The sequence below is a fragment of the Mesocricetus auratus genome, unplaced genomic scaffold, assembly GCF_017639785.1.
Source record: "Mesocricetus auratus isolate SY011 unplaced genomic scaffold, BCM_Maur_2.0 Super-Scaffold_100014, whole genome shotgun sequence".
NCBI classification, from domain to species: Eukaryota; Metazoa; Chordata; class Mammalia; order Rodentia; family Cricetidae; genus Mesocricetus; species Mesocricetus auratus.
The window spans coordinates 25,707,072-25,729,741 of NW_024429197.1; the positions used below are offsets into that span (position 1 = coordinate 25,707,072).

At 45.4% G+C, this 22,670-nt stretch overlaps 1 protein-coding gene across 2 annotated transcripts; it reads left to right on the plus strand.

Annotated features, from left to right (window-relative positions):
• Window positions 1-250: 250 nt before the first annotated feature.
• Window positions 251-22,072, plus strand: Nsun4 (NOP2/Sun RNA methyltransferase 4). 2 transcript variants are annotated; one of them, XM_040756931.1, is made up of 6 exons: window positions 251-409; window positions 5,425-5,759; window positions 9,867-10,021; window positions 15,137-15,297; window positions 19,704-19,828; window positions 21,480-22,072. In XM_040756931.1, exons 1-6 carry the CDS (start codon window positions 317-319, stop codon window positions 21,754-21,756), a joined length of 1,146 nt encoding a protein of 381 aa, XP_040612865.1. In that variant the 5' UTR covers window positions 251-316; the 3' UTR covers window positions 21,757-22,072. The 2 variants fall into 2 exon arrangements, with proteins under 2 accessions (XP_040612865.1, XP_040612866.1); XM_040756932.1 differs by lacking the exon at window positions 251-409 and adding an exon at window positions 1,820-3,463.
• The last annotated feature ends 598 nt before the right edge of the window (window positions 22,073-22,670 follow it).

Genomic DNA, 22,670 nt, shown 5'->3' on the forward strand with positions numbered 1-22,670 from the left:
CTGCCTACAGATCCGGCCTAATTTTGCTCTACCTCGGGATCTTTATGCAATTTGAGCCCAGAGGCTTCCCCCGCACACACACCTCGTGAGCATCTTTAGATTTTCTAGCACAGCCACCGCTGCGGGGCTCCCAGCGGGTCTCTGGCGGGCGGTGTTTGCACTTGGCGTGCGGAGGCAGGCGGAACCCTGGGAGAGCCGCAAGCCTAACTCCCTCCCCCTTTTGCCGCTGCTAGTCTAAGCGGCTCTCAGTCCTCCCCGGAACCCGAGAGTACGCAGCTGCGGTTCCGGTCGGAGTTTCTTGGCGTTGCCCACTGAAATGGCTGCGCCCGTCGTAAGGGGCGTTCGGAAACTGCTGAAGCTCGTGGACTTCACGCCGGTCCCGCGGAGACACCGATATAAGAAGAAATGGGTAAGGTCTGGCGGGGGGACGTTAGAGGGACGCTTATCCAGTCCTTGTGTTTTCGGTCGCTCACAGTTGCACTCGGGACATCTATTCCAGGGACCTTAACCTTTTCGAAGCTGTTGTCACACTTCTGTGTGCCCTTTTATTAACCACGTCTCTTCATGTTGCATAAGCAGCCTCCTGACTCCGCCCCTCTATGTTAAGTCATCTACTCTGTCATTCTTTTGGTGACGTCACATCGCCTCATGTTCCTTTTTCTTGCTTACCTTTACCTTACCCTCTCCATCCCTTCTTTCCCCTTTTCTTTCCCCCCTTTTCCCCTTCCCCTCTTGTCCCATGACCACTTCTCCTTTCCTCCTTGAACTTTCAGCCCCCACAACCTCACCCCTAGCAAAAGATCATAACAACTGCCCCTTCCCTCCTGGGTCTCCATCGTCCTGCCGTAAGGAATTCAACCCTGTCCTCACTTTTGAGGTGCCTTTGGGGCCCAGGAAAGAGTTCAACGACCACCTAACCTGTACTACTGGCCTTTCTCCAAATGCAGGCAAAAGGTTCACCAACCCCCCTTTCTCTTGCCTCACTATTACATCTCCTTGCTTACCCCGACGGATTCCCTCCCCACCCCCTCAGCCCCCTTTATCTTCCTCCCCACCCCCACAGGGGGTGTGTTCGTTTGAACCCTTTTCTCCACTCCTGGGAAGGCTGTACAACCAAGAGTTAGCTGGTTCATCCCCTCCGAGCCCTTGTTTTGAACGATTCAGCCTTAAGGGGTCACCCTCTCCTCAACGTAACCTTTGTTGCAACTGGACCGGTTCCCCAAGATCTCAGCGTCCGTGTCCTCCAAGCCCGTGCTTTTGTTACTGTAGTCCGGTGACTTCCCCATCTCTTATTCATCAGCCACCCAGAACCAGCCCAGTAACCTCCCCTCAATTCACTCGCATATCCTTAGAGACTGGCCCTGTAATTTCAACTCCCTGTGTGCCTGGTTCCCAAGGAAATTACTCCATAATTTCACCCCTTCTTACCCATAAGCCCCTGAGAACTGGCCTTACAATTTCACCTCCTCTTGCTCACCGACCGGTGGTCCCCACATCCATTTCTCACTGGTCGTCCGGGAGAAGTTACAATGACCCTCCTCTTTCCTCAGCATCTACCCCACCGGCTGGCAGCCTTTACCATGACCACCCTAAGCCTCCAGACTCTTGTGAACCTAAACTGCAGCTTGATGGATCTCTTGGGAAAAACAGTGGTGGTCCTCCACTTTCTTCTCAGGCAGTCATGCCTTGCTCTCCCATCTTACCCCAAGAGGGCTCTTTTCAGTACTCCCATCTTTGCTCAGAGTCCCAGGTATCTGCCTCTAGGAGTCCTTACTGCATCATCAACCTACCATCTGAGAGTGCTGGTTCTCCTGGCTCATCCCAGCCTCAGTCTTCCCACAAGTCTTGCTTAGAATCCTTTCTATCTTGGCAGACTGGGGGGAACTCTTACCTCTTGCTAACCCCAGGTGATGTAGTTTCCGGTCCTCCCTGCCCCATAGAAGCACCTCTTCCTCAGTGTCCTTATCCTGCCCTGTATTTCCCATCTCCCCAGGGCAACCAGGTTGTAGCTCCACCTCAGTCTCCCGGAAGTTATAATGAACCCCCTCTTCCTACCCCAGCTCCCCCTCAAGTGAAGTCCCCCAAATTCTCAGATTCACAACGCGCTCCCTACAGGTGTCGTTCCCTGGTCAACACACTACACCACACTCCTCATGATCATCCTAAGTCCCATAAGACCAACACCTCTCCTCAGCCTCCCTCCCGGTCCTGTGGCCTCTCTAGTCCCCTTATGGAGCCGTCCATCACAACTACTTCAAATTTCTTACGAAAAGAACTTCCCCCAGAGACTACAGTGGACCCAGGAATCCATAAAACTGTTGCCCCTACTTCCTATCCCCAGTGCCTGCCTTGTAATCTTTTATCGTCCAATAGATGTCCTAAGAACAGTCCCCACGGACCATCTCCAGTATCCCCCTGCAATACCCATACGTATTCTGTGGTTTCATCCCCACTCTCTAGTCCCCTAAATTGCTCTACGCGTCTTTTTCAGTGTCAGCCTGTAGTTCCCTGTGGCACTTACACAGCTCCCAGGGGTTCACCACCACCCAATAGCAAACCTGTGGTACCTCCTTGTTCTACCCACATCTATTCTTTTATCCCTCTGAGGACACCCTTTGACCCCCGATGTTTACCTGTTGTCCCTCGAGCTCGACTTTGCCCCAATACTATTCCCTGTGGCCTTCATACCTATGCTGTGTCCTCTCCAGGCCCACTCACAGAATCCCCTCAGATTCCCTACAGCTCTTCTTTGCCGTCACCCAAGAGCTCCACTTGTAGCACTAATGCCAGCTGTAGTTCAACCATTATTATTAGTAAATGTCATAGTAGTGAGAACCAGAGTATCCTCCAAGAGAAAAGTCAGAGCCAGAACAAGAGTTCCCTTCGTAATCGAAGCAACAGTCCCCAAGACAGGGGTTTCTATCGGAGCAGAAGTTGGAACCGGAGCAGCAGTCCTACCCAAAGGGATACTCAGGAACACAGTGAGTGTATCCACTTGAGCATCAGTGAGGGACAGAGTGAAAAATTTCACCGTAGCAGATCACCAAAGCAGAACAAGAGTCCTCGAGGTGATAAAAGTAAGAACAGGAGCAAGAGTCCTCACCACAGGAAAAGTCATGGTCGGAGCAAGAGTCCCCCCAATAAGAAGAAATGATGACCATAACGGAAACCCAGGTTAGAGCAGAAGTTGCAGGAACAAAACTGTAAGCTATAGCATCTCAGTTGTTGCAACATCAGACCAACTTGTGGACTCCTCATCTGAAGTCTTCAGTTCCTTTTTAATCGGACTCGAGTCCTTCACTGCTAGCCCCATAACAGTCACCCTGGACGTTTCTGCTTTAATTCATATCTTAAGACTTTTGAACTGTCTTGATTCTGCCTTCCTGGGGTCTAGGAAATCTTCTAAAACAACTGAGCTCTATGATTCTGTGCATCATGTTGCCCCTTCACTGCACGGTCTTAGGTAAGTGACTCTCATTGCTCCAGGTGTGAAAGGTATTCATTATTATTGTTGTTTTTGTATCCTGTTGAGCATTACTGTCATAGAGCTCTCATACGCTAGTAGACATGAACAAGTTTCTGAAAACAGGGTTATAAAGAATAAAAGTGTCTGGATGGGCATGGTGACACACACTCTTAATCCCTGTACTGGGGAAGCAGAGGAAGTGGATCTCTGTGAGTTCTAGGCCAGCCTGGTCTATAGAGCCAGTTCTAGAACAGTCAGGGCTGTTACACAGAGAAACCCTGTCTTGAAAAAGCTTAAACCTCAACCCTTCCCAGGGCTTGAGGAAATAGTTTCTTGAAGAGTTTTCTCTTGAGTTACTTAGTCCCCTTTCTACTTTTCAGTGCTAGTTATCAAATCTAGGGGATCATATGTGCTAGGCGAGTACTGTCACACACTGAGCACACATTGAGGTGCATCCCAGCTCAGGCCCTCACCCACTGCCCCTTTTCATTTTTTGAGACTTACATGTTTCTCTCTCTCTCTCTCTCTCTCTCTCTCTCTCTCTCTCTCTCTCTCTCTCTCTCTCTCTCTCTCTCTCTCTCTCTCTGTGTGTGTGTGTGTGTGGGTGTGTGTTTGAGATAGTCTCTTGTATCCCAATTTGTCTTGAACTCTGTGTAGCCAAGAATGATCCTCCCTTCTATCCCCTGAGTTGTAGGATTACTTACAGGAAACTTTTTAAAATGACATCTATGTATTTATTGGTATGAGTATGGGTGTGTGCATGTGTGCACATATATGTTATGTTATACCTGGGGGAGTCAGACAACTTGTGGGAATCAGTTCTTTCCTTTTACCAAATGGTTCCCAAAGATCTAACTCACGTGGTAGTCACACCCATTCTGCCACCTTGCTAAGAGACTCCTGATGTGTAACTCAGTCTGGCCTCAAATTTGCTTTTGTAGCCCCAAGGCTCACTTTGAATTCTGGATCCTCATGCCTCAGCCTGCTGAGTGCTGGGATTACAAGTGTGCACCACTGTGCCTAGCATTGGCTGTCTTTCTTGAAGACCCCTACACAGTTACTATAAGAGGTATTGTGTCCCTTCACATTGCTGTGATATGAAGGCTAACTCTTCAGTCTCCCAATTCCCAATTTCTCCTTTGGTAGGCAGAGGTAGGATGCAAAGGCAGGAGAGAGCACTGAGTGGGTTTGAATTTGTCTCGGGGCTCAGACGTGTTGGTAGATATGTCAACTAGTTTTATATCACCTGACACAAGCTAGAGTCATGTGAAAGGAAGGAATTTCAATTGAGAATGCCTCCATTAGATTTGGCTGTGGGGCTTTTTTTTTTCTTTTTCTTTTTACATACCAACCCAGTTCCCTCTCCCTCCTCTCTCCCCTTTCCTCCCATCCCCACTCACTCCTCATAGGGGGTAAGGGTAAGGCCGTCTCTTAATCAGTCATTGATGGTGGAAGGCCCAGCCTGTTGTGGGTGGTAGTCCTGGGTGCTATAAGAAAGCAGGCTGAGCCGGGCGTTGGTGGCGCACGCCTTTAATCCCAGCACTCGGGAGGCAGAGGCAGGCGGATCTCTGTGAGTTCGAGGCCAGCCTGGTCTACAAAGTGAGTTCCAGAACAGCATCCAAAGCCACAGAGAAACCCTGTCTCGAAAAACCAAAAAAAAAAAAAAAAAAAAAAGAAAGCAGGCTGAGCAAGCCATGAGTAAGCAAGCCGATAAACAGCACCCCTCTGTGCTCTCTGCATTAGTTCCTGTGGTTCTTGCCTTGGCTTCCCTCAATGACGGACTGTCACCTGGAAGTGTAAGCTGAAATAAACCCTCCCCTCCTCAAGTTGCCTTGGTCATGATGTTTCATCACAGCAACAGAAACCCTAGGTAAAACAGTAAAGTCAGGTGATAAGAGAGAGTCAAAACTAGAAAGATTGATCTGCTTGCCTTTTTTGTTTGTTTGTTTTTGTTTTAGGCTACCACAGAACCAGAATTCCCTGCTAGTCGGCTTGCTCTGCAAAATTTTGACATGACCTACAGTGTACAATTTGGGGATCTTTGGCCATCAATTCGTGTTAGTCTTCTCTCAGAACAGAAGTATAGTGCATTGGTCAATAATTTTGATGCTTGGGATAATGTGAGCGCTAAGCTGGAGCACCTGGGTGCCAAGGACTTTGTGAAAGAAGCCATCTCTCCCCAGGAACTGGAGCCTGAGAGTGACCTCTCTCCACCTCCATCCCTGAACTACAGTCCAAACCTTCGATGCTTCACTTTTCCCAGGGGAGATATCAGCCGCTTCCCTCCTGCTAGGTAGGATCTGGAACCATGAGGGTCGTCCTGGCACTCTTTTTGTTCTGTTAACACTCTTATGGAAATACCTGCCCTCTTTTATATTTGAGGTGCAAAGAAGTTAAGGAGTTTATTCGATTTTGATCCTTCAGAGAGTAAGTGGTATAGTTGGTATTTAGACCTAGGTGGTCTGAGCCCCAGAACCAGCACTGGGAACCTGTTCTGACTTACTGTCTCCTATAGAAAACATCTGCCTTTCACAAGAGCAACCCATTGCATCCTTTCCAGTGAAAATGCATCTGCCTCACTGTGTACCCCTGCAGGCCCCTGTGAAAATGAGACAAGAGGAAGTGGGCTTTGGTAGGAAATAGGGGTTGCCTAGGAATGCAAGTGAGTGACAGATCTGAAGAAAGACAGAGCTTCCAGTGTCTTGAGGAGATGCTTATGTGTATGAAATGCAGTAAGAAAAGACTGCACAGTCAAGAACAGGAAGCTGGGCATGGTTGTACCAGCCTATAATACCAGCACTTGTTATCATAAAGCATGAGGCTAGATGGGCTACACAACAAGACTCAGTCTCAAAACAAAACAGAACTGTAGGGGAGGAGGTTCAGGAGTTTGAAGTTGTTACTATCCAAAATAACAAAAAAACTGAGAGTCCTGTCTATAATAGCAGATTCATTTTCTTTTGCTGAATATTGGAATCCAGAGCCTGTCATACTAGGCAAACACTCTACTATTGGGCTACTATAGGTACTCTTATTTCAGATGGAGAGGCCTAGGTACAGAGAAATAACTTACTGAAAGTCACCCAACTAATGAGAAGTGGGCTAGGTTTGAGACCCAGAAAGTCTGGCTGAGGAGTGCAGATTTAGCTGTCCTCTAGGATCGTGGCAAGGAGGAAGTGAAATTTGGCATACTGAAACATCTAACACAGAGCCTATGACAGCATTTGTCAATAACCTCTCACAGCCAGGTGCAGTGGTACACACCTGTGATCACAGCACTTGAGAGGTAGAGGCAAGAAGATCAGGAGTTTAAGATCAAGGCCAGAGCCGGGCGTTGGTGGCGAACGCCTTTAATCCCAGCACTTGGGAGGCAGAGGCAGGCGGATCTCTGTAAGTTCGAGACCAGCCTAGACTACCAAGGGAGTTCCAGGACAGCCTCCAAAGCCACAGAGAAACCCTGTCTCAAAAAACCAAAAAAAAAAAAAAGAAAGGAAGAAGAAGAAAGACTGTCAGTATTTTCGTCTGTTTCACTTAAGATCATTTAGTTACTGCATGTACTGAGATAGATTGGGTGAGCATTGGCAAGCAGTCCCGAGGCATTGGCTGCCCACGGAGTCAAGGAGTAAAAGCTGTGTGATCTAAGTTAAAGTATTGGCATCCTTTACAGGGCTTCTTAGAGAAGAGAGAAAGTGAGCAGTGTGGCAGATTCTGGAGATGGTTTGTCCTTTCACTGCCTCTTACCAACTCCTTCTCCCCTTGGGCTTCCTATGACCCCATCATCCCTTACCCCATTGGGCTTCCTATGAAATCACGTGGGTCTTTCTCTCAGCAGTCCAGGGAGGTTCTGTCAATTTATGAATAGCCTGATAATATCTGTGACATAGCATTGGACTTTTAGCAGATTCCCCAAACTGAACCAGTTTAAGGAGGGCGAGAAGGAAAAGACTTGATGAGGGTAGCTTTTATTAGCTGTTGCTTGTATGTTTGCAGTTCTGTGCCTTTCTCTTATTAATCTTTGTGAAACATGAGGTACAAACAACCCAAGTGTGGTTTGATTTTGAAACTATCCTATGGAAGCCTGAGCCTCTTCGTGAAGACTTGGGGGTGCTGTAACTTGGGGCCTAGGGATTATCATGGCTGGCAGTGGTACTGTGCCATGTCTCATTGCACCCTTCTAGGGTCATTGTCTTGTTAGGTTTCTGTATCTTTGAGTCTGTTCCAAGGCTACCCTTGCTGCCCTCCATCTTAGGAAGGGGAGTGGTTGCTCACCACCAACTAACAGTCCTCATGGTGACAGGTCTATGGGTCAGGAAGTCCTGTGACTTGATCATCCACCCTTTCTACCCACTCTGTCACTGCCTGCCCAGCTTTTTAAACCCCAAACTAGCTAACCAGGTGATTTCCCTAAAACCTTTTGATTACTTCCTGTAGGTTATAGTCCAAAATCCTTAATACGGGGTTTAAGGCTTTTTGTGTTTGTCTTGCTTTTCAACCCCCATCTTGGGCCTTTTTTCCCCTTCTTCCTGCCACTAAGGATTAAACCCAAGGCTTTATCTATTCTACACAGGCATTCTACCATTGAGAATGTAGGCATGTCCCCAGTATGCTTTTAAATATTTTATTTATCTTTTATTTTTATATGTGAGTGTATGTCCCCATTGTGTGCAGGCTCCTGCAGAGCAGAAGTGTGTGCCAGATCCCCTGGAATTGGAGAAGGTTGTGAGATGCCATGTGGGTGCTAGGAGTTGAACTTGGGTTCTCTGGAAGAGCAGCCAGTGCCATTGACTGCTGAGCCATCTCTCCAGCCTTTCCCACTAAGTCCCACTAAGAACTCAGGTTTTGGTTAAAATCTTGCATCAAAGTCGTAAAGTGCCATTACTGACAACTTCAAAGAGTTTGAAGGCATCTAATGAACAATGAGACACAAAGCATCATTACAAATAGGAGAAACTTGCTGGGTGGTGGTGGCGCACGCCTTTAATTCCAGCACTCGGGAGGCAGAGGCAGGCCGATCTCTGTGAGTTCAAGGCCGGGCTGGACCCTGTCTCATAAAAAAAAAAAAAAACAAATAGGAGAAACTCTAACAACATCCAACATTGACATCTTCATCCCTGTCATACTTCCTTGGACTGTCGACTAGTTGGCATGCTTAGTGAACTCGAGTGAAGCTACACTTTTTTTCCTCCTAAAGACGTTGCTAAGTTCTCTTTATCTGTTCAAAGACATAGCCCAAGTTTTCACAGTGTCTTCAGGTGTTTTTTTTTTTTTTTTTTGGTTTTTTCGAGACAGGGTTTCTCTGTGGCTTTGGAGGCTGTCCTGGAACTCGCTTGGTAGTCCAGGCTGGTCTCGAACTCACAGAGATCCGCCTGCCTCTGCCTCCCGAGTGCTGGGATTAAAGGCGTGCCCCACCAACGCCCAGCACAGCCAGTGCTCTTAACCTCTGAGTCATCTCTCCAGCCCTTCATTCTTTTCTCTTTTGCCTAGAATGTTCTTCCCCTTTTACCCAATGAAGGCCTGTGAGTCCTCATCCGGCCCAACTCAGGTAACCCCAGTACATACAATTGATGAGCCCTTCTTTCTGAACCAGTGAAGAACTTTGCGTCTTGATGTGTAGCCCAATAAAATTGAGTTTCTGCTATGTGCCAAGCACTGTGTTGTTTCAAGTCTTGGGAACAAACCAGGCAAAATCATTGTCCTCCCAGAGCTACATTCTAATATGGGAAAATAAACAGGCACACGCATACACAGTTGCACATTTAAAGTGAAGAGCAAGTGCTTTAAAGAAAAATAGTGCAGCTGGAGACAGAAAGTGATGGGAATGATGCTGTCTGTTATTTTAGGTAGACTAGCCAGGGACTGCAGTGGCTCTGAAGAGGTCACTTTGAGGCAATGCCTGATAGAAATGATGGAGCACATCAGGGACAATTAGAAGAAGAGTGTTATGGGCAGAAGGCATAGTGGTTGAAAGGCCTGAGATAGAAGCACGTGTGGCTAGTTTGAAGTCAATTGATCTGATTTCAGAAGGATCACTCAGGAATGGGGATGTAGCTTAGTTACAAGCATCCAGAGAACCCTGAGTTTTATCACATTGCATAAGCCAGGTGTGGTGGCTCAAACCTGTAATTCCACAGTTCATCAGTGGAGCAGGAGGATCTCAAGTTCAATGTCATTCTCAGCTTCATAGCAAGCTTGAGGCCAGCCTGGGATACATGAGACCTTTATCTTATTTCTTAAAAAAAATCACTGTGAATATTATATAGATCAATGAATGAGTAGTAGACACTATATAGATGAATGAATGTCTGAAAAATAATTTTGCTGAGTGGAGCTCACTGACCCTAAAGGGCATGGACTTGATCACCTTGATTCCCAGTAAGTGTGATGGCCTTCTCTCTTCCAGACTTGGCAGCCTAGGACTCATGGATTACTACCTGATGGATGCTGCCTCCTTGCTGCCTGTCCTGGCTCTTGGTCTGCAGCCTGGAGATACTGTGCTTGACCTGTGTGCAGCTCCTGGGGGGAAAACACTGGCATTACTTCAGACTGGCTGTTGCCGTAAGTCGTGGGATGGTATCTTAGGCAGGTTGGGGTCCATCACTTCACTCCAGTCAGGGCACACTGAATGTGATAAGCTTTCTGGTCCCAGGGTTAGAGGGGTAATAATAATTTGCTAAGATTATTGTCAGTTGACTGGCTGGGCAGTGGTGGTGCATGCCTTTAATTCCAGCGTTCGGGGGAGGCAGAGGCAGGTGGATCTCTGTGAGTTCAAGGCCAGGCTGGTCTATAGAGGGAGTTCCAGGACAGGCTCCAAAACCATACAGAAAAACCCTGTCTTGAAAAACAAAAACAGAGTTCCAAGACAGCCAGGACTGTAAAAATGGCTGATCAAGGCTTCTGCAGGCAGATTAAATCAGGGCTCTGATAAATGTATCACTTGACCCTCTCACCCTTTTGCATTTGCTGATTTGTCTCTAAGACAGTCTCATTTCTTTATACTCCTTCCAACACCCTGCTGCCTTTGTTCATGTAACATTTTCTAGGATTCCTCCACCCCACCCCAGCTGTGTCATCTAAATCCTTTCTGTGTCTAAGCCTCGGGTCAACTGTACTACCTCCAGGAAGTCTTCTCTCCTAGCTGCTGCTGGCTTGTCCATAATGGTTCCTTTTCCTGTGCACCCCATGCCATAGCATCACTCAATGGATATGTATCTTCTCCCTGCTCAAGATTATGAATTCCTTTAGTCCTAGCACTCAGGAGGGAGGCAGAGGCAGGTGGATCTATGTGAGTTTGAGGCAAGCCTGGCCTACAGAGCGATTTCCAGGACAGTCAAGGCTGTTACACAGAGAAACCCTGTCTCCAAAAATTAAATAAATAAGTTATGACTTCCTTGGGAACAGGCTGAAGCTTTCTGTGTCTCAGTATCACAGGTGACCGTGGCATTTATAAGTGTTCACTTTAGCCAACTACTGATTGACATCCTGCCTTAAAGTACAAGTCACCTTTTCCCTTAGGCTTGAGAGAGCCACAGGGGATGTGTTCACATCTGACCCAGAGCATAGCCAGGCCTCTCCCGCCTTGGGCCTTTCTGTTAGGTGTGAAACTTCTGTTATTGTGACTCCGAAGCTGGCTTGCACAGTTAGAGTTAGCCTCTAGCCTCTGATAGGCCCATGCATGATTTGCTTTCATCCTTCTGGAAGTTCAACTAGGAAGGTTGAAAAAGAAAAGATGTTGGCACAGGCTTAACAAGTGAGTCCAGAGCAAGAGCGCCATGCTGGGGGCTGTGCCGGTTTGAATGCTGTGAGACCCCATCAGAAGAGAGAGGAAAGAAACAAGCAAAGGAGAAATGCTTCCAAGGTGTTAGCTGCACCTCTTCTTCATCCCAGGTGTAAGGGTTCAGGCATTATGCTGGCCTGCCCCTGTCACCTGGCAGAATGCACTCAGGCAGTACCCTGGTCAGCCTAGGAGCAAAGGACCCCTTTAAAAGAAAGACCTCCACCCTCTTTCTGTCTCCGTGTTTTCCAGCTCTTTCTGCTCTCTCTTTCCCTCTCTCTTTCCACTGTTTCCCTGGGGCAGACAGGACTTCTCCTGGCTCCCTCTTCTGTTCTCTCTCTGTCTCTCTTTACCTCTTTTCTCTTTCCTTTCCCCTTTCCCTCTCCTTTCTGATAAAAGTTCTCACTTAAGCTCTGTCTGCCTGGTCAACCTTGCCTGCCGCAGAATCCGCCAAGGTCCCCCTCAAACTGTATCATAACACCAGGTACTCACCCAAGTCACTGACTTCTTGACCCCAGAACATAAATAGGGTCACAGTATCAGGACAAGCATGAAACTCAGATTTCCTTTGTCAGTCCTCTTGTTTATGCAGGGGAAACTGAGTTCTGGATGGACTGTGAATGTTAACTCTTAGAAGCATTGAACACAGAAGCAGAGCTGGAAACCATCTTTCCTTTCTCACTTTGTGTCCTCCTGAAAATTCCTTCAGAACAGAGTATCTGGTTTTTTTTTTTTTTAAATGTTAAGCAAAACCTCCTCCTAGTAGACACCTGCAGTTCTTCATTACAGATCCCACTTCTCATTTCTCTTTGTTCTGAGGCTGTCAGCTGTCTTTTATCATCAAGCCTTTTGGTTTTTTATTTAAACACAGAATCCCATTTTTAGCCCAGACTTCAAGCTCTTGATTTGATTTCTTCCCCCAGCCTCCAAGGTGCTGGCATTACAGGCAAGTGCCACAGGCCTGCCTTAGCATCAGTCTTACAGGAACATTCTTCATATAATAGTACTAAAAACAACCTGATATTTCTGGTTCTGTTTGTTTTGGGGTTTTGTTTTTTTGTTTGTTTGCTTGGTTGGTTGGTTTTTCGAGACAGGTTTTCTCTGTGTAGCTTTGGAGCCTATCCTGGCACTCTGTAGACCAGGCTAGCCTCTTGCCTCCTGAGTGCTACTGAGATTAAAGGTGTGTGCCAGTAATGCCTGTCTGTTTTTGTTTGTTTGTTTGTGTTCAAGACAGGGTTTCTCTGTATTGCTTTGGAGCCTGGCCTGAAACTCGCTCTGTAGACCAGGATGGCCTCAAACTCACAGAAATCTGCCTGCCTCTTCCTCCTGAGTGCTGGCATTTTTGACATGGGACACCAACTCCCAGCTGCAACCTGGTATTTCTTAAACTCATGTTTCTCAAAAAGGTGGTAGGGCGGGGAGGTAACTCAGCAGTTGTGAACTCTTGTTCCCAGTACCCACATCAGCAGTTCCAAACAGCCTGTAACTCTAGGGGATCTGATTTCCACTTCTGGCCTCCACAGGCATGCAGTGACACAGATTTATATATACGTGAGTAAAAATAAAGAAGAATGTAAGGTAGTAAATTATTACAATAGGAATGTGCCTTGCATACATGAGATGCTTGTCTAAAAAATTTCCAATGTCCAGAAGGTCTAGGGATCAGTGTGGAGTCTCCATAGTTGTCAAGGACTTAAGCTGGGGTGTTTTTGTTTTTTTAGATTTATTTATTTATTATACATGCTTCTGCCTGCATATATGCCTACAGGTCAGAAGAGGGCAACAGATCTCATTACAGAGGGTTGTGAGCCACCTCATGGTTGCTTGGAATTGAACAAAAAGTCTCTGAAAAAGCAGCCAGTGCTCTTGACTGTTGAGACATCTCTTCAGCCCCTAGCTGTTTTTATTTTTGCACCTTTAGTTTAGGTATCCTTTCTTATTTGTTTGTTGTTTTTCGAGACAGGGTTTCTCTCTGTATCCCTGGCTGTCCTAGAACTCTTGCTGTAGACCAGGCTAGCCTCAAACTCAGATCTGTTTGCCTCTGCCTCCCAAGTGCTGGGATTAAAGGCATGTGCCAATACTGCCTGGTTTATAGGTAACATTTTTAGGATTAGAATTATGGTACAAGATAGCTGCTAAAATGTCAGCCAGCCCATTTCAGTTTGAGGCAGAAGGAAATGGTTGTGTTAGCCTTTTATACACATCTTCCCAGAGGTCTCACATTATATTTATGTCTACAGTTCACTAACCAAACCTAGATTTAGTCATACTTAGTTGTAAAAGAAAATTACAAGATGTACTCTGTTGGTGCACATTGCTCTCTGTTGATAAAGTTGGGATTCTGTTATTAAGGGATAAGATGATAATAGTAAATCCTAGGTGAATAACCTATAGTGTCTACTGAAGTCCAAGAGAGAGATATTGTCCTGTTTTTTGTTTGTTTGTTTTTCACCTTGATACAAGCTAGTTATCTGAGAAGAGGAACTCAGCTCAGAAAAGGTCTCCATCAGATTAGCAGTTGTGAATTAATTGTTGATATGGAAGGGCCCAGCCCACTGTGGGTACTACTCCTGAGCAGACGGTCCTGGGTATAGAAGAAAGCAAACTGAGGAGTCAGATAAGCAGCCCCTACGTGGTCTCTGCTTCCATTTCTGCCCCCAGGTTAATGCCTTGACTCCTACCCTGTCTTTTCTCCATGATGGACTATCAACTGTAAGCCGAAATAAACCCTTTCCTCTCCAAGTTGCTTTTGGTCATGGTGTTTTTTATCACAGCAGTGGATACCTAAGACACAAATGTTTCAAAGAGATTGGGTGCTCTACACATATAGTCCCAGCTATTCAGGAAGCTGAAATAGATTTTCTTGAAAAGTTTGAGGACAGTTTGGCAGCATAGCAATAAGCTGTGTCAAAAGCAAACAATAAATTGGCATGGCTAGTGTATGCCTGTAAACCTAGCAGGGAGGCAGGGTGACCACAAGTTCACTGCCAGTCTAGGCTTTAGAATAAGAGGTGGTTAATGGAGAGACCATATTTCTGTTGTTTTTTTTCCTTTTCTTGCTTTTTCTTAATTTAAGTTAGAAACAAGCTTGCTTCACATGTCAATCCCAGCTCCCTCTCCCTCCCTTCCTCCCCCGCCCTCCCCACCAGGCCCCCCAGTCCCCCACCCAATCTCCACTCGGGGCCCCAGGAAGGATGAGGCCCTCCATGGGGGATCTCCAGAGTCTGTCATTTCATTCAGGGCAGGGCCTAGGCCCTCCCCCAAGAGTCCAGGCTGAGAGAGCATCCCTCATTGTGGGATGGGCAGCCGAAATCCTTTTGTATGCCAGGGATAAATACTACCTAAGGCCCCATAGATTACCTAGGCCTCCTCACTGACACCCACATTCAGGGGGTCTGGATCAGTCCCATGCTGTCTGTCTACCCACACATCAGTCTGGGGTCCAAGAGCTCCCCCTTGTTCAGGTCAACTGTTTCTGTGAAACCATATTTCTTTAGGAATACTTTTTATTGTTGTATTTTCAAGACAGGGTTTCTCTGTGTAGCTTTGGAACCTGTCCTGGCACTTGCTCTGTAAACTGGGCTGGCCTCAAACACACTGAGATCTGCCTGCCTCTGTCTCCCAACTGCTAGGATTAAAAGCGTGAGCCACCACTTCCCGGCAGAAATACTGTTTCTTGATCTGCTTTGTTTATTTACTTTTCCTTTTGGTAGATATTTGTCCTCACAACCTTCACTCCAGAGAGACCAATTTGGTGCCACATATATAATATCCCTGTCTCTGGGGTCTGGGTTGATTGTTTATACCTGAGAATTGGCTTCATTTTTCATCGACACCTTTTGTTTGTGTGATATGCCGTTGAGTTGTAGCTTCTGAAGACCCTTTTTATTTCCACACAGGCAATCTAGCTGCCAACGATCTCTCCACTTCCCGAACAGGCAGACTACAGAAGGTCCTTCACAGTTACGTGCCTCAAGATATCAGGGAAGGGAACCAAGTTCGAGTTACCTCATGGGATGGCAGGAGGTGGGGAGAGCTGGAGGGAGACACCTATGACCGAGTAAGTGATTTCTGACCTCCGTGTTCTGGCCTCAGGTCCTAGGGGTAGGATCCAACCCCCTGTGTTTTCAATGTGTGGGGCTGTTTTTGGACCTAGAAAGTTCTCCATGAGTGATTTGGAGAAAGAGCTATTTGCAGAGCTCTCAGTTCAGCTTAGATGACTCGCTACTATTTTCATTAGAGATAGTTGGCAGCAAAAAGAATTTGAACTTAACTGAGTGTGAAAAAAGTTATTAGGCACATTTTATTTCTGAAGTCACTTGGTTGCTTGGAAACCCTCACAAAGATGAGTATGAATGAGAACATTTTATTTATTTCTGAATATTAATATAGCACATAGTGTGAAATTCAGTAGGTATAAAAGGGTATCAGGTGGAAAATAAGCTTTCTTTTTAGACCTATACACAGCCATTTACTCCCTCTTCCTGCAGATAACTATTATTTTTATTTTTCTATAGCCTTTATATAATTTGTATATAAAAATATAAACTTGGGAGTTTTTTCAAAATAGAAATGACAGTGTGATGTTTTCATATTGACATCTATGACTTTTTAATGAATTAAAATATCCTCAGGTTCAGTCCTTTTCAATTCTATGCTTTGTGAAGTAAATTTGCTGTTAATGGTTTCTATTAGTTAAGATTTTGACAACGTTTGAGAAATTCTCTAGAGGTTCCTCCAGTCTTGCCTCCACCGGCAATGAGCATGTTTTCTGTATCCCATTGGTATTGCTACTGTCCAAATGCTGTTATCAGACTTACAGTGTCTCTCACATTCCTCCAGCTGTGTTATTGACTCTCCCCTTTTTATTTTTTGGTTTTTGAGACCAGGCTTTCTCTGTGTAGCTTTGTCTGTCCTGTAACTCGCTCTGTAGACCAAGCTGGCCTACAGAGATCCACCTGCCAAGTGCTGAGATTAAAGGTGTGCACCACCACTACCCCCCAGCTTTGAAACTCTTTTAATATTTTTAAGTTATTTCCTTTTTAAAAATTCTTTTATATCTATTTATTTTTGTGTGTATGAGTGTTTAGCTTTTTAAGTCTATTTTAAAAAATATAATTTATTTATTTTATGTGCATTGGTATGAGTGTGTCAGATTCCCTGGAACTAGAGTTATAGACAGTTTTAAACTGCCATGTGGGTGTTGGGATTTGAACCCAAGTCCTCTGGAAGAACAGTCAGTGTTCTTAACCACTGAGCTACCTCTCCAGCTCCAAGTGTTTAGCCCTCATGTATGTGTATGCCACATGTGTGTTTGTTGCCCTCACAGGTCAGAAGAGGGAGTCAGATTCCCTGGAACTTGAGTTACAGGCAGTTGTGAACCTTCATGTGGATGCTGGGAGTTGAACCTGGGTTCTCTACAAAAGCAACAAGTGCTCTTAACCACTGAGCCCCTAGTTATCTTCTTTTAATTAGCATGCTCTAAAATCACGTATTGAAAATGTGATTTATGGTCCCTATATATTGTATACATGTATAAAATGGACAGTGATGGTACATACCTTTAATCTCAGCATTCAGGAGGCAGAGGCAGGTGAATCTTTGAGTTTGAGGCCAGCCTGGTCTACAGAGTGAGTTCCAGTACAGCCAGGGCAACAAAGATAAAACTTGTCTTGAAAAACAGCAACAACAACACAGATCTGTAGGTTTCATGCCTTATGGGTAAGGGTTAGCACTCTGGATCAGGCTCTTGGTTTGAGGTCCTGGCTTCATGGCTTGCCAGCTGGAAACTTTGTGAGTTAAGCTTTCCTTTGTGCTTTAACTTCTTCAGTGTGGTTCATTGTACTGTCCGTCCCATAGGTGACTGACTAAGAATGCCTTTGCACAGACTATAGTAAGTGTTCAACATTATCTTCATTGTCACATTCCTCATCATTTTCTGTTCACTGACTCTAGTTATGTCTCGTGGAGCGACATAGAATGAATTCCCTCCCATTTTACTTGGCAGTGCTTTGAGCATTTGAAACAGCCTTGGCTGGACGATATCTCCATTAATTTGTTCGTTAACGAAATAGTAGTGTTCAGTTTGCTGTGTGCTAGGGAAGTGTTCGACACTTTAGATTCGAATAAGAATGCTACCTCAGGGCTCAACAGACTACACCATTCTTCCTTATTTTGCATCTGCACAGCAGTTGGGAGAGCGGTTAGTACTTTGCATGCTCCTAGCAGGGCAATCACCCTTCCCTTGCATTCACATGCTCTCTCCCCCCTCCCTCTCTCCTCTCTTCCTTCCTCCCTCCGAAAGTCAAAAAGTTTTTTTTTCAAGTAATTAAATGTCTATCTGAACATAAATCATAAACACACTGGAGGCCGAGATCCAGGTAGCAAACCGTCCTGGCATATGATGTAATCACACATTGGATGCTACCTAGTGTGGAGATGCCTGTGCCATGTCTGATGTTGACAAGCTTTGCCTTTTCCAAATGTTTGATATAACAGTACAGCTTCTATCCCTTATCGACTGGATAAGATCAACAGCTTTCACAGTTGACATTACTAAGCAATATCCAGGATATATTGGTACCAAAGTAAAAATATATTTGTCACTGATTTTCTAGTCTCGATGAAATCACATAGCTCTGTTGTTCATGTGCATGAGGACTCAGGACCCCCACATCCATGAGTGTCCTGTAGTCATTCTGCCGAGTCCAGCCAGCTTTTGGAGATAGCAAGAATTTCCACAACTTTCCTCCCTGTCCCCCCTACCCCACTTTCTTTTTAGATAGGGTTTCAGGAGGCCTAGGCTGACGTCAGACTAGCTGCTTATGTAGGAAAGGATGACCTTGAACTTCCTATCCTGCTGCCTCTACCTCCTATTGCTAAGATTACAAGTGAGTGTTACCACACCCTGTTCATTTTTCTTACTCTGTATGTACTTTATTAGTTCACCAAGGAATATATCAATATTGAAAACTGGGGAGGAGGGAGAGGGTGTTTTGTTTTTTTTTCAAGATACGGTTTTTCTGTGAAGCCATAGGTATCCTGGAACTCACTCTGTAGAGCTTGCTGGCCTAGAACTCAGAGATCCATCTGCCTCTGCCCCCGAGTGCTGGGATTAAAGGCCATGCACCACCAATGCCTGGTTGAAAACTGGGTTATTTGTAATTTACTTCATGTTTCTACTTTGTTAAAAAAAAATCTTTCCAAAGATGATTTTGTTGTTGTTGTTTTGTTTTGTTTTTTCGAGGCAGGGTTTCTCTATGTAGCTTTAGAGCCTGTCCTTGAACTCACTCTGTAGACCAGGCTGGCCTTGAACTCACAGAGATCCACCCGCCTCTGCCTCCCGAGTGCTGGGATTAAAGTGGTGTACCACCACCGCCACCACCACTGACACCACTGTCCAGTCCCCTTCTTCTTTTTCAAACAGTGCTGGGGATTGAGCCTAGGGACTTGTACATCTGACATTGTTTTAAGATAATTTTGAATTCTGATTCTGTTATATAATATCTGTAAATTAAGTACTGTATCATGTATAAATTGGATATTTTCAGTAAATAGCCAAGGAAAGAGCCTTGAAGCACTAAGATTTTTCCCTAGGTTCATATCAGTTATTAAATTACAATTATTTATACCCAGCTTTTGTTTTGAAACAGGGTCTCATGAAACCTAAGCTGGCCTCAGACTCACTGTGTAAACTGAGGCTGGTTGTGGCTCTTGATTCTCCTGCCTTTTTGAGATAATATCTTACTCTGTACCTTTGGCTGGCCTGGAAAACCAGGTTACCTTCAAACTTATAACAATCCTCTTACCTCTGTTTCTTTTTTTTTTTTTTTTTTTTTTTTTTTTGGTTTTTCGAGACAGGGTTTCTCTGTGGCTTTGGAGGCTGTCCTGGAACTCGTTCTGTAGACCAGGCTGGCCTCGAACTCACAGAGATCCGCCTGCCTCTGCCTCCCGAGTGCTGGGATTAAAGGCGTGCGCCACCAACACTTGGCCTTACCTCTGTTTCTTAAGGACTAGAATTACAGGCATGTACCATCATGCCTGGCTTGGTTTGGCTTTTTAACTATGAGTGTTTCTTTCTTTCTTTCTTTTTTCTTTTTTTGGTTTTTTTCAAGACAGGGTTTCTCTGTGTTGTTTTGGAGCCTGTCTGGAACTTGCTCGGTAGACCAGGCTGGACTCGAACTCACAGAGATCCTCCTGCCTCTGCCTCTAGTGCTGGGATTAAAGGTGTGCACCACCAATGCCCGGCTACTATGAGTGTTTCTAAATATGCTATTTTTCTACTTATTATTTCACAGTTCTCTGTCAGGTTAAAATGAGAACCCTTGTCAGGTACTCTGCAATGAAGGAATGGTTAGAGCTAGCATTTCCATTGAACTTGGTTGGCTTGGGGCCTAAATTGCTTTGACTTAAGTCAGAAGAGCCTAGAAGGACCTTTAATGCTTTGTCTTTCAACACTCTGGGTAGGTGTTGGTAGATGTGCCATGTACCACAGACCGCCACTCCCTTCATGAAGAAGAGAACAACATCTTTCAGCGGTCAAGGAAGAAGGAGCGACAGATGTTGCCTATGCTGCAGGTGCAGCTTCTCGCGTGAGTGATATAGATTCTCAGACATTAGAGCCTAGTCTCCTGAGACCATCACAGGGAAGAATCTTTTGCCTGGAAGTGATAGCCTTTATGAGATTGTCCTTTCTAAAATACTAACTACGGGCTGGAGAGATGACTCAGCTATTAAAGGCTAGGTTCACAACCAAAAATAGAGAATAATAACTGCACTCTCTCCATTTACCATCAGTGCCAGTGACTTGCATGTTTTTGAGAAGCAGATGCTGTCAGGTATGGTGGTATATATCTATATCAGCCTGGGCAATATAGTGAGACCCTGTCTCAGAAAAAGAAAGCAGCTGGAGAGATGACTCAGCAGTTTAGAGTACTGTCTGCTCTTGCAAAGCTACACAGTTGGGAAAAAAATTGTGTGTGTGTGTGTGTGTGTGTGTGTGTGTGTGTGTGTGTGTGTGTGCGTAATAGGGAGAGGAGAAAGAGGAAAGTGGGAGGGGCAAGGGTCTGTATGACTGAGGAGAGAATTCAACTGATAGCCAGCATATCGGGGTTTAGTTCACAACCAGACTAGGCTTCAAAGGATCATTCTTTCTATTTATTTGATTTTGTTTGAGACAGAATTTCTTTGTATAACAGTCCTGGCTGTCCTGGAACTCACTCTGTAGACCAGGCTGGCCTCAAACTTACAAGAGATCCACCTGCCTCTGCCTCCGAATGCTGGGATTAAAGATGTGTTCCACCAATGCAGAGTTAGGATCATTTTTTTAGGCTAATTTTTTTTTAATTTTTATTTTATTTATTTAGTGTATAGTCTCTGCCTGCATGCCAGCAGAAGGCACCAGATTTCATTCAAGGTAGCTATGAGGCACCATGTGGTTGCTGGGAATTGAACTCAGGACCTCTGGAAGAACAGTCAGTGTTCTTTTTTTTTTTTTTTTGGTTTTTTTTTTTTTTTCGAGACAGGGTTTCTCTGTGGCTTTGGAGGCTGTCCTGGAACTAGCTCTTGTAGACCAGGCTGGCCTCGAACTCACAGAGATCCGCCTGCCTCTGCCTCCCAAGTGCTGGGATTAAAGGCGTGCGCCACCAACGCCCGGCACAGTCAGTGTTCTTAACCTCTGAGCCATCTCTCCAACCCCTAGGCTAATTTTTTTTTTTTTTTGCTTTTTTTTTGTTTTGTTTTGTTTTTGTTTTTTTAAGACAGGGTTTCTCTGTGGCTTTGGAGGCTGTCCTGGAACTAACTCAGTAGACCAGGCTGGTCTTGAACTCCAGAGGTCCGCCTGCCTCTGCCTCCCGAGTGCTGGGATTAAAGGCATGTGCCACCACCGCCCAGCTAATTTTTAGTATTTTAAATTATGTATATGCATGTGTCTTCATGAAGCTGCTGTCCACATAAGTATAGGTGCCCATGCAGGTCAAGGATCCCCCTGCCCTGGTTTTGGAGTTACAGAAAATTGAGACATGGATGCTGGGTACTGAACTTGGGTGCTCCACAAGAACAGTATGTGCTCTTAACTGCTGAACCTCCAGTCCCATCAAAGGATTCTTCCATGGAGGCTTCCTAGAGCTGGGTGTGGTCTACTCCATCGGGTAGTAGACTGCCCTCTCCCTATGTTCCTAGCCCTCTGCTGCTCACATTCTTCCAAGAAGTATACTAGTTATTGCTTTGTTTTCTTGGTTTCAGGGCCGGACTCCTTGCCACCAAGCCGGGAGGTCACGTTGTCTACTCCACTTGCTCACTGTCACACTTACAGAATGAGTATGTGGTGCAAGGTGCCATTGAGCTTCTGGCCAATCAGTATAGCGTCAAGGTTCAAGTGGAAGACCTGTCTCACTTCCGAAAGCTTTTCATGGACACGTTCTCTTTCTTCCCCTCCTGCCAAGTTGGGGAGCTGGTAATTCCAAACCTCATGGCTAATTTTGGGCCTATGTACTTCTGCAAAATGCATAGGCTGCCATAGTGTCACCATGTCCTGAAGTAGGAAGACAGTGACTCTGTCAGAGGCGTTGAAGCAGACCAGTGGCAGAGATGCATTCCAAGGCCTGTCTCCATCCTGTGTATTTTCTAAAGATGTTGTAAACAGTAAAAAGTAGGACTACTGCCCAGTTGTGGATTATCAGCACGTTTCTAACTCAGACTCTCACTTATATCCTTTAGCCTAAACTAAGGTCCCTGCTAAATTAGGGGTTTAGATAGAATTGGTGAATAAGCCCATAGTTTACGCTGTAAACTTGGGAAAAAACATTTAGTCAATAAAGTTGTTGAAGTGCTATAGAGTTGGGCCTATAGTTGGTGACTTTATGTCAGTCTAAATTCCATTATGGTTCTCTGGGTCAGCTGAAGCTGCCTAGCACACTCTCCCAAGTACCCAACCCAGGCATGCAGCCCTCTCTCACTGGTGAGTTCCATTTAATCAGCTCACAGGCCCACCAGTCTTCCCAGTGTCTCCATATGGCACATGATCTAATTTAAGGAATAAGTAGCTAAAACTGTTGAGCTCGTGGCTGGTAATCCTCTTACACTGAGAGAGGTTTCCTAAGCTGAATGCTTCTGGCCTTCCTTTAGATGTGACTGCAAAAGCTGTTTCTGGTACCACTGTTTTGGTATGTTCTTTTAAATCTTTACATCATAGCAAGTATTCTATGAGTTCCTGTATGACAGCTATGGCACTGTTAGGGATATGGTTGGGACTGTGGGAATGACTGGGTTTCATCATCTTCAAAGTAGCAACTTCCTCCTTCCTTTTACTTTCCAAGTACCTAGCAATCTCCTCATATTTTATTTCAAGTCTCTTGTTTTTATTTCTAGTGTGTGCCAGCTTTGGCCCATCTCCAAATCCTTCAAGAGTTCTTCTAGCATAGCAGGGTTTACTTC

Excerpts from the sequence above, each read along its gene's own strand:
- Nsun4 (XM_040756931.1), top strand. The coding sequence starts at position 317 with ATGGCTGCGCCCGTCGTAAGGGGCGTTCGGAAACTGCTGAAGCTCGTG. Across the intron at positions 10,022-15,136 it reads ACTTCAGACTGGCTGTTGCC|GCAATCTAGCTGCCAACGAT; the intron begins GTAAGTCGTGGG and ends ATTTCCACACAG. Across the intron at positions 19,829-21,479 it reads CTGCAGGTGCAGCTTCTCGC|GGCCGGACTCCTTGCCACCA; the intron begins GTGAGTGATATA and ends TCTTGGTTTCAG.